The sequence below is a fragment of the Capra hircus genome, chromosome 6 (genome assembly GCF_001704415.2).
Source record: "Capra hircus breed San Clemente chromosome 6, ASM170441v1, whole genome shotgun sequence".
Classification (NCBI taxonomy): domain Eukaryota; kingdom Metazoa; phylum Chordata; class Mammalia; order Artiodactyla; family Bovidae; genus Capra; species Capra hircus.
Genome location: NC_030813.1, coordinates 86,196,358 through 86,212,034, shown reverse-complemented (window position 1 = coordinate 86,212,034; position 15,677 = coordinate 86,196,358). Strand labels below are relative to the sequence as shown.

General features: G+C 32.9%; 1 protein-coding gene across 1 annotated transcript; it reads right to left on the bottom strand.

Annotated features, from left to right (window-relative positions):
- Positions 659-14,772, bottom strand: CSN3 (casein kappa). The gene is given in 5 exon segments (NM_001285587.1): positions 659-818; positions 2,656-3,178; positions 5,244-5,276; positions 12,230-12,291; positions 14,725-14,772. Coding segments are annotated over 3 exon segments (579 nt in total). The 5' UTR covers positions 12,287-12,291; positions 14,725-14,772; the 3' UTR covers positions 659-818; positions 2,656-2,689.

Here is a 15,677-nt window from a genome sequence, read left to right as displayed (position 1 = left end):
CGAGGAAACCAGAATTGAAAGAGACACATGTACCCCAATGTTCATCGCAGCACTGTTTATAATAGCCAGGACATGGAAACAACCTAGATGTCCATCAGCAGATGAAGGGGTAAGAAAGCTGTGGTATATATACACAATGGAGTATTACTCAGCCATTAAAAAGAATACACTTGAATTCGTTCTAATGAGGTGGATGAAACTGGGGCCTATTATACAGAGTGAAGCAAGCCAGAAAGAAAAACACCAATACAGTATACTAATGCATATATATGGAATTAGAAAGATGGGAACAATAACTCTGTATGTGAGATAGCAAAAGAGACACAGATGTATAGAACAGTCTTTTGGACTCTGTGGGAGAGGGAGAGGGTGGGATGATTTGGGAGAATGGCAATGAAACATGTATAATATCATATAAGAAATGAATCGCCAGTCCAGGTTCGATGCAGGATACAGGATGCTTGGGGCTGGTGCACTGGGATGACCCAGAGGGATGGTAAGGGGAGGGAGGAGGGAGGGGGGTTCAGGATGGGGAATACGTGTACACCCGTGGCAGAGTCATGTTGATGTATGGCAAAACCAATACAATATTGTAAAGTAATTAACCTCCAATTAAAATAAATAAATTAAAAAAGAGAGATCCATTGCATTTGATTGGCTTTATTATGCAGGAATCAAAAAACTAAATGCGGCATAAATGTAAAATGTAAGAGGAGATGAGAAAGGAGCTGGATCTGTGAAAATCATATTCTCTGTTCACTGAAGGCAGACAACTGGCCAAAGGAAAGTTTGAAGTAGTCATTTGGTTTCAGCTAGACCTATAATAATGACAATTTAGAGATTTAGTTCACAATGTGCCAACAGTTCTCATGATATGCATTTTATTTAGCTTCCATGATTTGCTTCATGTCTGTATCCAAGGAGTTTATCTAACTAAATATATAAATTTAAATATTTAAATTCACCACGTAGTGAACTGATACAATTGTCTTCATCTAATATTCACAGAAAGACACAGTCCTATACATTCTTTTTTTATAAGTGATCTTACACTGTGTGGTTTTAACTTAGGAATCTGGGTTCTTGAGTTTTGAACAAATGTTAACTATTGAGATAATGATTATTTTATTAAAAACAATCATGTAATAATGTATTTCATATCAATAAAATAGATAGTTGCAAAGTCATTTACTTGTTTTCATTTTGTGTCCATTAATTTTTTCATTTTCTTTTTGAAATTTTAATGAGTCAAAGATTTATCAGCTTATTATTTTCTCTTTTAAACACAATCTCAGTAATAAAATTTACACATATGCTGGTCTTGGAAAGTTAGAGTGTGTTTTCTGTTTTTATTTTTATTTTTTTTAAACAAATAGCCCATATGGAAATAGCAGACGTACTAATTAAGCCTTACTATCTGAAATCAAGCAGGTTTGATTTGGTTTCCAGTTTTGAACTTTCAGCAGTAGCAATTTGCATCCATAGCTTTCATTTGTGGATTCAAGATGGTAATATAATCCATTCCATATGGCTGCTACAGGATTAAACTGAGATTGTTATGTAGTTTTGATAATTTAGTAAGGACTTGATATTTTAGTTGAAAGTAAATTTTAATATTTACTAATTATGCTTCATCTTTTCTAGAGGATTATATTTCACAGATTGATTGCTTTTTACATCTCATTCACAATATGCTTTCTCACTTGAATCTCGTAGCAACCAAAATGATGAGAAAATGAAAGAGCGATGACTCTTCAGAGAGAGTAATGATTTGCTTAAAGTCACACAACAGAAGAAGCAGCCTTCTCTGATCTAATGCTATTACCATTATATCATGCTGTGTTCATTTTAGACCAAAAATCATGTAGACATTGTGATGAAAGTATTTGTTGCCTAGACCCTCAAAATGTTGTCACTTTCTTCCTAAATTATTTCACAATCTTTAGTTATTTTCTATCTTAACTTCTTCATATGTTTTAAATTATTTTGGACTCTGCCATTACCCATTGATCCAAATAATAAATAGACATATTTTACATTAAAGTTCTGAAAGTTTCCTCTTAATAAGTAGGTGCTTTTCAAGTTAAAAATTAGAATTTTTCTGTGGGATTACATTACAATAGGAGAAATTTGGGTGCCTAAGCTTATACATCCTTTCGGAAGTGATGCCTGAGATAAAATGCTATGTGTGAAACATATTGTTTCCTTTCTTCCTTTTTTTCTTACCAAAAGTAGAGTGCAACAACACTGGTATACAATTAAAATGTATTTAAACTCATAGCCTATATGATTTTTTTCTAAGAAAACATTTTTGAGATAAGAAAAATCATGAGTTTGACACTGTATTTTACTGTCTTTGTGTGTGAACAAGAGTAAAATAAAACTAATAGATTCAAGGAGTATACCAATTGTTGAAAAAGGTTTAATAATAAAACCTGCAATTTTTATTCATTTTGTAAAATAAAATATTTTAAAACTTGCTTGTTGGGAAAGAATCTAGTATATACATGCTAAAGAACCAGCAAATGTAAGTTATAATTACCCCATTTTGCCTTCTCTGTAACAGATTTAATTTATCCATCTATGCTAGTTTAGATGTTATGATTATATTAATAAGTCAATGAATCTTGGCTATTATTCATTTTGCTTATTTACCTGCGTTGTCTTCTTTGATGTCTCCTTAGAGTTTTTAGACCTCGGTTGAAGTAACTTGGGCTGTGTTGGTCTCAGATGCACTCGCAATCGATTCTGAGGAAGCTTCTGGATTATCTACAGTGTTCACTATTGCTTCGGTGGTAGGTGTACTGTGTACTGTAGGCTCAGCACTAGCAATGGTATTGATGGCAGGGATTTCTGTTTTATCCTGATCTTTCTTTGGTGGAATGGCCATAAATGATAAATGTGGGTGTGGGTGACGTGCCAGGGTAGTTGGCTGGTCTTGGCAGGACTTGGCAGGCACAGTATTTGGCAAAACTTGCCATTGAAGAGTTTGGGCAGGTGACCTAACTGCAACTGGCTTTGCATAATATGGGTATGGCAGAAATTGATTATTAATTAGTGCAACTGGTCTCTGTTGATAGTAATTGAGTCCATAACTAGGATACCTACTCAGCACATACTGAATTGGGATATATTTGGCTATTTTGTCATCGAAGAATCTTTCATCTTTCTCACAGCACTGCAAAAAGAATAAATTATGCAGAATGGTGTTATTGTAGGCTGGAGTGAAGAGATATCTTAAATCAGAATTTTTTGAAACAAATTGTTACAGTATCTGATGTTAAGAAAGTACAACATTGGGAATAGTGAACCCAGAAACCATATTATTTTAAAAGATATGGATTTGTACATCTTCCTTCCACTTGATTTTCAGCAAATATTAAAAATAACATTAGTTTCAAAAAAAATAGATGAGATAGCTCATAATGTAAACCATTTTGCCCAGAGCTTGGCATATATAAAAAGTGCTCAGTAAATGTTGCCTTTTATAAGTACCACAGCTAGAACAGTTTCAAAGAAAGCTTCGACTACAGTACACAAATACTACACACAAGGAAAAAAACTATATCTCTTTCCATATATATGAGTGTGTGTGTGTGTGTATATATGTATATATATATATATGTTTATTCTCACCATATGTTTGTAACTGTTTTTTATTATATTTATCTAGGGATTAGGCTACGGGTGCATTTTATCTAAACTAATTCTAGCAAAATAGTAAAAATAATGTGATGTGGATTCCTGGGTTTATATGTTGGGTTTTTTTTTTCTGCTTAGTTTTATCCATTAAAGATCAGTTAGGAAATTTTCCATCTTTATTTGCCACAGTTCTATTAATTAGGTATAGTCATAAAATATATTAATTAGGTGCAGTTAACTATAGACAATTATATGCTGATATATTAATACTGTATATTATATAATCATATATTATTATAAATTGTATTATACACTGTATTATATATTATATATGATGATGTGATATGATGTGGATTCTTGGGTTTATATATTTCTATATAATTTATAAAATTTTGTGATTTTATAATATATTATATATAACATTATAATATTTATATATTATATATTCAGTTCATTTCAGTCGCTCAGTTGTGTCCTACTCTTTGTGACCCCATGAACTGCAGCACGCCAGGCCACCCTGTCCATCATCAACTCCCGGAGTCCACCCAAACCCATGTCCATTGAGTCCATGATGTCATCCAACCATCTCATCCTCTGCTGTCGCCTTCTCCTCCTGCCCTCAATCTTTCCCAGCATCAGGGTCTTTTCAAATGAGTCAGCTCTTCACATCAGGTGGCCAAAGTAATAGAACTAATTAATTATTAATATATAATATATATTATATATAATTATATAAAAATATAATATATATTCTACATCACATCACATCATATGATATATTGTGATATATGTGATATATATCACATTATATTTTACATATAATATAGATATTATATAGATATAATATATTATATATAGATATTATATATAATATAATGTGATATATATGATATATATCACATATTATATGATATATATAATATATGTTATGTGATATATATCACATTATATTTCATAAATATATATATAATATAATATATATTCCACATCACATCAACTCATGTGATATAATGTGAAATATATAATATTATAATTAAATAATTATAATCGATTAGTTCTATTAATTAATTATTAATTAAGTACCATTATAAAATATAAAATCATTAGATCTTTCCTTATGAATAGAAACAAATTAATGAAATTATACCTCAGAGCAAGGTTTTCTCATGAAAGGAGACATATTTAAAGGTATTCATTCAAACAAACTGGGGGAAGTAAATACAATTGTATGAGAATCATCTGAAGATGTTTCAGAGAGGGATCATTTCCCATTTCTTAAAAAGTAGACAGAAGAAATATTAAGCTTTGCTTTTGTTTTCATTGTTTTCCCAGTATTAAATTCTGAGAAGGTTTTCTCATGTTGCTAAATACTCATGAAAATCAACACAACTTAGCCTGTAAAGTGATACCAAGATTTTCAGATAAACATTGATATTGATTCATACGATTGGTTGATGAAATGATTATTTTTACAAAGATTATTCAATCATTTTATATAGTTTAAATATTTACTTAGTCTTTAGATAGAAGGCATTTTACTATCATTAAACTTTGCAGAATGTTATTCTTTGGATTTATATCTCTACTGGAATCAAACTTACTATCGGTTGTTCCTGGTTTTGCTCCTGGGCACCCTGGTGAGATTCAGAGAAAGAATCAGAAACAAGACGTTAGAAGAAAAAAAGCATGATAGAGTCTAGTTTTTATGATTTTAAAATATCTTTTATAAAAAAGATAAACATGTTTTTCTTGCTTTTATTTTAGTATTGTAAAATATCATAAAGCACTTTTCTAGGTTATCTAAAGTCTGTGAAACCCTCAAGAAATGACAGATACATGCTAACTAAAATAGCAATAATAAAGCCTGAAGTCAGGCAAGTTGATTCCTCCAGTTCCATTCTTCTTTCTCAAGATTGCTTTGGCTATTCGAGGTTTTTTGTATTTCCATACAAATCTTGAAATTATTTGTTCTAGTTCTGTGAAAAATGTTGCTGGTAGCTTGATAGGGATTGCATTGAATTTGTAAATTGCTTTGGGTAGTATACTCATTTTCACTATATTGATTCTTCCGATCCATGAACATGGTATATTTCCCCATCTATTAGTGTCCTCTTTGATTTCTTCCATCAGTGTTTTATAGTTTTCTATATATAGGTCTTTAGTTTCTTTAGGTAGATATATTCCTAAGTATTTTATTCTTTTCGTTGCAATGGTGAATGGAATTGTTTCCTTAATTTCTTTTTCTACTTTCTCATTATTAGTGTATAGGAATGCAAGGGATTTCTGTGTGTTGATTTTATATCCTGCAACTTTACTATATTCATTGATTAGCTCTAGTAATTTTCTGGTGGAGTCTTTAGGGTTTTCCATGTAGAGGATCATGTCATCTGCAAACAGTGAGTTTTACTTCTTCTTTTCCAATTTGGATTCCTTTTATTTCTTTTTCTGCTCTAATTGCTGTGGCCAAAACTTCCAGAACTATGTTGAATAGTAGCGGTGAAAGTGGACACCCTTGTCTTGTTCCTGACTTTAGCGGAAATGCTTTCAATTTTTCACCATTGAGGATAATGTTTGCTGTGGGTTTGTCATAGATAGCTTTTATTATGTTGAGGTATGTTCCTTCTATTCCTGCTTTCTGGAGAGTTTTTATCATAAATGGATGTTGAATTTTGTCATATAGATCAATGGAACAAAATAGAAAGCCCAGAGATAAATCCACACACATATGGACACCTTATCTTTGACAAAGGAGGCAAGAATATACAATGGAGTAAAGACAATCTCTTTAACAAGTGGTGCCGGGAAAACTGGTCAACCACTTGTAAAAGAATGAAACTAGATCACTTTCTAACACCCCACACAAAAATAAACTCAAAATGGATTAAAGATCTAAATGTAAGACCAGAAACTATAAAACTCCTAGAGGAGAACATAGGCAAAACACTCTCAGACATAAATCACAGCAGGATCCTCTATGATCCACCTCCCAGAATTCTGGAAATAAAAGCAAAAATAAACAAATGGGATCTAATTAAAATTAAAAGCTTCTGCACAACAAAGGAAAATATAAGCAAGGTGAAAAGACAGCCTTCGGAATGGGAGAAAATAATAGCAAATGAAGCAACTGACAAATAACTAATCTCAAAAATATACAAGCAACTCCTGCAGCTCAATTCCAGAAAAATAAACGACCCAATCAAAAAATGGGCCAAAGAACTAAATAGACATTTCTCCAAAGAAGACATACGGATGGCTAACAAACACATGAAAAGATGCTCAACATCACTCATTATTAGAGAAATGCAAATCAAAACCACAATGAGATACCACTTCACACCAGTCAGAATGGCTGCGATCCAAAAATCTGCAAGCAATAAATGCTGGAGAGGGTGTGGAGAAAAGGGAACCCTCCTACACTGTTGGTGGGAATGCAAACTAGTACAGCCACTATGGAGAACAGTGTGGAGATTCCTTAAAAAATTGCAAATAGAACTACCTTATGACCCAGCAATCCCACTGCTGGGCATACACACCAAGGAAACCAGAATTGAAAGAGACACATGTACCCCAATGTTCATCGCAGCACTGTTTATAATAGCCAGGACATGGAAACAACCTAGATGTCCATCAGCAGATGAATGGATAGGAAAGCCGCGGTACATATACACATGGAGTATGAGTATGAGTATTACTCAGCCATTAAAAAGAATTCATTTGAATCAGTTCTGATGAGATGGATGAAACTGGAGCCGATTATACAGAGTGAAGTAAGCCAGAAAGAAAAACACCAATACAGTATACTAACACATATATATGGAATTTAGGAAGATGGCAATGACGACCCTGTATGCAAGACAGGGAAAGAGACACAGATGTGTATAATGGACTTTTGGACTCAGAGGGAGAGGGAGAGGGTGGGATGATTTGGGAGAATGACATTCTAACATGTATACTATCATGTAAGAATTGAATCGCCAGTCTATGCCTGATGCAGGATACAGCATGCTTGGAGCTGGTGCATGGGGATGACCCAGAGAGATGTTATGGGGAGGGGGGTGGGAGGGGGGTTCATGTTTGGGAACGCATGTAAGAATTAAAGATTTTAAAATAAAAAAAAATAAATAAAAAAGGAGGGAAAAAAAAAAAAGATCAAACAAAATTGGCTGCGTGGTTGAAGCTCTGCAATGGGTACCCGAGGGTTCAATATATTATTCACTCAACTTTTTTATATGCTTGAAAATTTCTATAATAAAAAGCTCAAAATATTAAAAAAAAATAGCAATAATAAGCCCCATGGTTAAGTTGTTCTTAAAAATCACTACTTAGGGAGAAAAATTCAGGATTGAAAAGAATATGATCATTTGATCTCTGTACCAACAACTATATATGATATTGCTTAAATGAAGAACATGAACAACCTATATTCAATTTGTATTGAATATATATTGCTAAAAAGAAGAGGAGAAAATTGAACATATTTTTCTGTTTCTGCTCTCCTAAGATGATTTATGAGGTTTTCTTGATTAAAAAATTGCCTCTAGCATAACACTGGTATATAAATGTTATATAAATAATAGCATTTTAAAATTATCACGTATTTGTAGTACTTTTCTTAGTTCTGGATTGTAACATGCATAGGAAATCAGGAGTGAGAAAGTAGTCTCCAGGTATATCTATATGAAGCTTTAAAACTTACAAAAGGTGAGTTCGTAATGGTAAATAGTTTTAAGATGACAGTTTTAGTTTAAGACTTTTCACACATATCCCTGTGATATAAAAGATCCTATAAACCTTTAGAAAGCTGTTGGTATAGGATATCAGAGATTTAAAAAAACAATAAAATACAGGGTGTGTTAAGACAGGGACTTATTTACCTCTAAATTTATTAAGTCATTAGTTTAAAATTTAAAAATTTATATTAATATTAAAAATTTGCCCACACTAAAACATCCTGAAAATTTAGATATAGATTTGAATATAATATCAGTCTACATGCATTATGTATTCTTGGTATATGTTCATTTTAGTATCTTGTATCTTAAATTTTTTAAAGATGTATGATCTCATATCATTTTTCCATCACCTCAGTTTTCATACTTGCATATTCAAAGTTGAAAAACAATCATTGGTTATATCATGAAATGTTTGTTTTTTTATTGTTAACTTTTAAAGGTTTATCAAAAAATGTTTTTATTATAAATACAGACATGGAAAACATCTGGATAGATATCAATGGACTTTTAAAATGACCTATGGACTGTAGCCCACCAGGCTCCCCTGTACATGGAATTCTCCAGGTAAGATACTTGAGTGGGTAGCCATTCCCTTCTCTGGGGAAATCTTCCCAGTCCAAGGATGAAAACTAGATCTTCTGCATGCAGGCAGATTCTTTACTGTCTGAGACACCAGGGAAGCCCAGATGTCAATGGCCTTTTAAATAGTTTTCAGTTTTCAATAGATTTTTTAAAACAGTCTTTCAAAAATATGATTTTTGGGGGAAAATTCTTTGACAGAAATTATTAAACTGCTGTACAGTAAAGATACACCAATTTATAATGACATCAATAGACTATGAGATCGTGCAGTTCATCAGATAATTGCTAATAATAAATATTATCATAGCTATTTATATTTTGGAGAGAACGAATACATTTAGCACGTAAGAGATGCTGCAACATTGCTGTATTAAGTTGTATGATTTTGATTGGGTAAGTAAGATTATATAATAAGATTGGATGGTAAAAATCAATATAAACTTTCATTCATCTTTTGAATTATTTGTTCATATCCATGGGGCTTGTAGCTTTGTGAAGACAGGAAGGAGAGTTTGGGGCTAGCGCTGGCTTAAATAGTTCAAGAAGATGTTTTCAGAGGTCAAGCAGTTGTGAATCACTTTCTGATTTAAACTTTAACCTCTATGCCTCAAGAGATAGCCCAAGTTCTAAATATGCAGGTGGCCACAATAAAATCAAATTTCAAAGAAGAAAGGAAGAAATATGAATGTCATAGTAATTCAAATTTTTAAAAAGATTCTAAGAATTTACCAAATAGAATTATTTAAGAGATATTAACTTGAAAGCAAAACTAAATTTAGGAATAAATGAATTATGAAACAAGGATTAGTGCTGTTCCAAATTTTACAATTTAAGAGGAGGTCATCAGTTCAGTTCAGTTGCTCAGTCGTGTCTGACTCTTTGCGATCCCATGGACTGCAGCATGCCAGGCTTCCCTGTTCATCACCAGCTCCTGGAGCTTATTTAAACTCACATCAAGAGTCGGTAATGCCATCCAACCATCTCATCCTCTGTCATCTCCTTCTCCTTCTGCCTTCAATCCTTCCTAGCATCAGGGTCTTTTCCAATGAGTCAGTTCTTCGCATCAGATGGCCAAAGTATTGGAGCTTCAGCTTCAGAATCTGTCCTTCCAATGAATATTCAGGACTGATTTCCTTTAGGACAGACTGGTTGGATCTCCTTGCAGTCCAAGGGATTCTAGAGTCTTCTCCAACACCACGGTCCAAAAGCATCAATTCTTCAGTGCTCAGCTTTCATTATAGTCCAACTCTCACATCCATACATGACTACTGGAAAAGGCATAGCTTTGACCAGACAGACCTTAGTTGGCAAAGTAATGTCTCTGCTTTTTAATATGCTATCTAGTTTGGTCATAGCGTTTCTTCCAAGGAGAAAGTATGTTTTAATTTCATGGCTGCAGTCACCATCTGCAGTGATTTTGGATCCCCCCAAAATAAAGTCTGTCACTGTTTCCATTGTTTCCCCATCTATTTGACATGAAGTGATGGGACTGGATGCCATGATCTTAGTTTTCTGAATGTTGATCTTTAAGCCAACGTTTTCACTCTCTTCTTTCACTTTCATTAAGAGGCTCTTTAGTTCTTCTTTGCTTTCTGCCATATGGGTGACGTCATCTGCATATCTGAGGTTATTGCTATTTCTCCCGGCAATCTTGATTACAACTTGTGCTTCATCCAGCCCAGCATTTCTCATGATGTACTGTGTGTATAAGTTAATAAGCAAGGTGACAATATACAGTCCTGATGTACTCCTTTCCTGATTTGGAACCAGTCTGTTGTTCCATGCCCAGTTCTAACTGTTGCTTCTTGACCTGAAGACAGATTTTTCAGCAGGCAGATCAGGTGGTCTGGTATTCCTATCTCTTTATGAATTTTCCAGTTTGTTGTGGAGTAGAAGTAGTTTGTTACAGAGTAGAAAGACTTGTGCTCATCTTCTCCTGCAAGAACTCCAAAATTTCAACTCGCTGCTGAACAACCATCGACAGGAGAATGTTGGATCCCACCGAGGAAAGATGCCTCATGTCCAAGGGCAAAGGAGAAGCCCCAGCAAGATGGTAGAAGGGTGAAATAGCATTTAGAATCAAACCCCATACCTGCCAGAGATGCTTGGAGGGCTCAAATAAACCTGGTATGCACCAGGACCCAGAGACCCCACAGAGACTGAGCCAGAACTTTGTTTGAATGTCTCCTGCAGAGGTACAGGTCAGCAGTTGACTGCTGTAGGGCAGGAGCTCTGAGTGCAGTAGACCTAGGTATGGCATAAGCCCTGCTAGAGGAGGTCACCATTAACCCCACCATAGAGCCTCCAGAACTTACACAGGACTGAGGAAACTGACTCTTGGAGGGCACAAACAAAAGCTTGTGTGCACCAGGACACAGCAACATGAATCCACCACAGGTATAACATGAAAAAGGTTTGGGATATTTTTTAATTTTTTGACTAGTTTTCCTTATTGTTTTGGCTATTGGTCTGTTTTATTTTCATGTTCATTTGAGGATCCCAGCCACTTATTTGCCAACAGTAAGAACAGGAAAATAAACATCTGATGCTTTCAGATGTTTGCCTAAAAATCAAAGAGGTGTTTATGGATATAATCCCTGAGAGGGAGTTAACACAATGGAAATATTATAACAAAAATTTCAATACATTTAAATATTAAAACTATGTGTTAAGTTATTTGAAATTGGTAAAAAAGCTTAAAGAGGGAGGGAGGAAGGAGGGGGATTCAGGATGGGGAACACGTGTATACCTGTGGTGGATTCATGTTGATGTATGGCAAAACCATACAATATTGTGAAGTAATTAACCTCCAATTAAAATAAATAAAATTATATTAAAAAAAGCTTAAACTAGTTCCTAATATTTTAAGGATTTAGTTCCTAAACTAATTGGAGTTTGCATGAAATAAGAATTTAACTAAAAACATTTCTGATCTTCGTCTATGGTTTATATATTTATTTTTGTGAATTATTTTAAGCACATATTATAATTTAAAAATATTTTCAGGATTTTTCCTCCCAAATGTGTTTTTTCTATCACATGAGAATTTTAAAGGTTTTCTCTAGATGACAAAGTTTGATTTCTTTATTCCTAGAAACCAGAGGAATATCCAGAAGATTATGACTTTAATAAGAAAAATAAATGTAAAAATAAATTACTTATATAGCTATTTTGTTCTATAAAATATAACTGTATTTAGAAATTTACACAATTAAAGCCCTTAAATAAATTTAAAAAATTTGATACAAACTGATTAGATGAAATTAACTTACCAAAAATGGCAGGGTTAATGCCAGGATAGTCACAACTAGGAAAAAACTCTTCATCATTGCACCTTAAATTAAATTAAAAACATTAGATTAACAGGATCTGTTGCTGATAATTTAGGAGTGACTTGGAGCAATGTTTTCTTTGGTTTAAGGGTGGGAAAAGCCAGATTTAGGGGGAGATTTAGCCAATGTGAAAAATCTATTTTATCAAAAGCTTTAGAGAAACCAAACGGTAGGAAATATATGAATTTAATTTTTGGTTATGTTACTGAATGTCTCACTACAAGGTTAATCCTGTATTCCTTTCATATGTGCCAAGAACATAGTAGGAACAAAGCTCTGTGTGTCAGTGATGAGATTATTAAGGTGAATTGGTCAAGTAACATAAATTTTAGGAAGAGTTGCAACGTACACAAATCACTGTTAGATAAGAGAGAGTAGAAAGTGTCACAAAAGTGCTGTTCTACAGATAGAAGTGTTCAGTTAAGAAATCAATAAATTATTTCTGTAGGACATAGCATATAGGTGGGACTTGCCCATGCAGAGATTAATAGAGAGAAACTTCAAGGAAAAGAGAACTCCTTAGGAGTATCCATGGGCATTTGAATGGAGAAAAGGGAAAGACAAAGTTGGAAAGGAAGTTTAGGGCAGAGAAAGATGAGGCATTAAATGCCAGCCAAAGAATTAGATAGCTTTCCTAACACTTAGTTGAGTGGCTTCAGATAAGAAACTGAGGTGACTACATTCCTTTGGAGAACTGATCTCTATCTTGGGCTCTATTCTCTACTTTGAATCAGTATTTCCCTTTATCTGGCCCTAGTATTCTTCTTGCCTATAAATAGAAGTTTGAACTGAAATTTCTGAAATTCTCTGATTCTGTGATTGATCTAATAGGAATACTTAAAGAGACTGGGGGGAGTATCCTGAAACTTCATTTTTCATAATCTGCTTCTCCAGTAATCATAAGTTATATAATTAGCTTGATCAATTTAATGAAAAAAATAAGATATGACAATTACAGTTTTCTGGATGAAATATTTGAAGAAATAAATTAACCTTATCTTTCTAAAAACTCGAGTATACGGTAGTAATACCTATTTATTTGATTTTAAAAGCTAAATTGTCTTTTTAGAAAGATACATATAACATTTTAGATTTTTAAAATATTAATAAATTTTGCATTTATAAATTAAATACTACATTTTGTTACAGCTATTGTTATCATCATACTTGTATAGACTTGAAACCTGCAAACTGAGTTTTACAGACTAGGGTCACGGAGTTAGAAGTTCAGGCTTGATAAAGAGCGCACACCAGACTCAACTCACTTTTGATTTCCAGGTAAGAATGATTAGAAAGGCTGTCTACTAAACTGACTTCAGAAACTCTGATGGAATATCATTGAATGGAAAAGAAGTTAGTGTGAGTTCAAATTTGAGCAACCTACAGCGTTGATTGTTTCCTCAAATTTCATTGAATAGAATGGAGCTCCTTATGAATTCTTCACTTGTCAGTGAAATTTTTCTTAGTTGAAATAGATTTAATATATAACATTGTGTTAATTTAATGTGTCTAACATATTTATTTAATGTATTTGTGTTTTGTAATTTGATTGCAATTGTATTGATAATTAACAACTCTGTCATGTCACATAATTATCATTTCTTTTTTGTGGTGGAATAATTAATATCTAGTCTTTTAGCAAGCTTGATGATTATAACACATTACAGTGAATATAGAAACAATATTGTACAATAATCATTGGCTAACTTTTAAGATTGTAGTCTGAACGACATTTCTATGGTGAATCATGGAATCTTTTATAATTCATGCAAAATTATATCACAAACACTCATACAAAAACATCTTGTAAAACGGTAGTAATTGTTCCCTTTTAAGCATAAACAGAAACCAGAGAAATAAGACCATTCTTTACTTATCAGTTACTTAAAACAGTAAGTACTTGAATTTGCCTTCATAACTTGGCAGTCCAGAAAAATTTGTGAAACAGAACTATTCAGCTTTCGTGAGGGATGTATAAGTCCTGTTATTTTTTAAATTTGTATACTATAACAAATGAAATTATAACCTTTAGACAGAAATAAAATTTTGAAATTAATTAAGGGATCAATCTGGATTATCCTGTACTTTCATCTTCCTAAAAAGTTAGCCCTCCACATTTGTCTGTGGGAATAGATTCACTGTCTTGAACATACTTTTTTTTTTTTTTTTAAGAATCTACATTTTCTTCAATACTTTAGCAAGTATCAAATCTTGACTTTAACCCACAGTGAAGTTAAAAATAAATTTGATCATAACATTATACAGAATCTAATGTTTAGATAGAAACTAATATCATAATGATGACAAAGGATATTCAAGCTTAACAATAAAAGCCAAAAGGAAGAAAATGTTCTTCTAAAATAACTTTGGTGGTGTAATAATCACAAACTGCTGTGAAGAAGAATTATTCTCTTAGAATGTTTTAATGTGATTACCTTTCCTTGTGACCGTCAGCTCTTGCTTGGCAGTAGATTCAGTTGGCCTTTCAACTGTAAGGAACACCCAAGGTAAATAACCAGGGACTAATTAAAGGGTGTTAGTGTCTTGCGTCATGAGATTTATCTTCCTTTTACGTTGCACCAACAGGAAGATGACAGAAAGGAAAGATCTGACGATAGCAGGGCCATCTTTACATCAGTCTCAGTTAATGGAATGCAAAGAAGGAAATAGAGTTGTCATTCATAAGATTTGAAAACAGATTATTCACCCTTTTTTAAGACTGAATTTTTATGTTTATGAAAAGATATAGAGGATTTTTAAGAATATTCATTGTATTTTAATCAACTAATTTCACCTATTTGAATTTAAAGATATTATTGCCAGAGCACTTTTACATTTCAAATGTTTCTTATTATTTCAAGAACCTGGGTATGAAGTAATTCTACATATATTATGGGCTGTGGTTGGTCGTCCTCTTTCTAGAATTACAGCCATCAGTATTTAACAATTAGAAAACTGACCATCTTTTATATGCCCAAGAATAATTAATGTTAAATCCAAATATGAAACATTAATCAATATAAAGTAGGGATCCATTTTCATTTTATTCATCAGTAAATTCATCATTTAAACACCTGTTTGTTGATTAATTTCTTATAAATCAAAGTTGCACTTAGATTTTTTAAAAAATTTTTGAAGGAGTCTCCATAATGTTCTCCATAGTGGCTCTACCAGTTTACATTGCCACCAACAGTGTAGGAGGATTCCCCTTTCTTCACGTCTTCTTTAGCATTTATTATTTGCACTTAGATTTGTAAATTTCAATAATATAGGTGAACCATTCTGGCTGTACAAAATTAAATAACTAAATTCAGAATAATTGTTCTGTTTCAAAGATGGCTTATCCTGACTTACAAAATATATATCTTAAAGCCACCAATATGGGGGG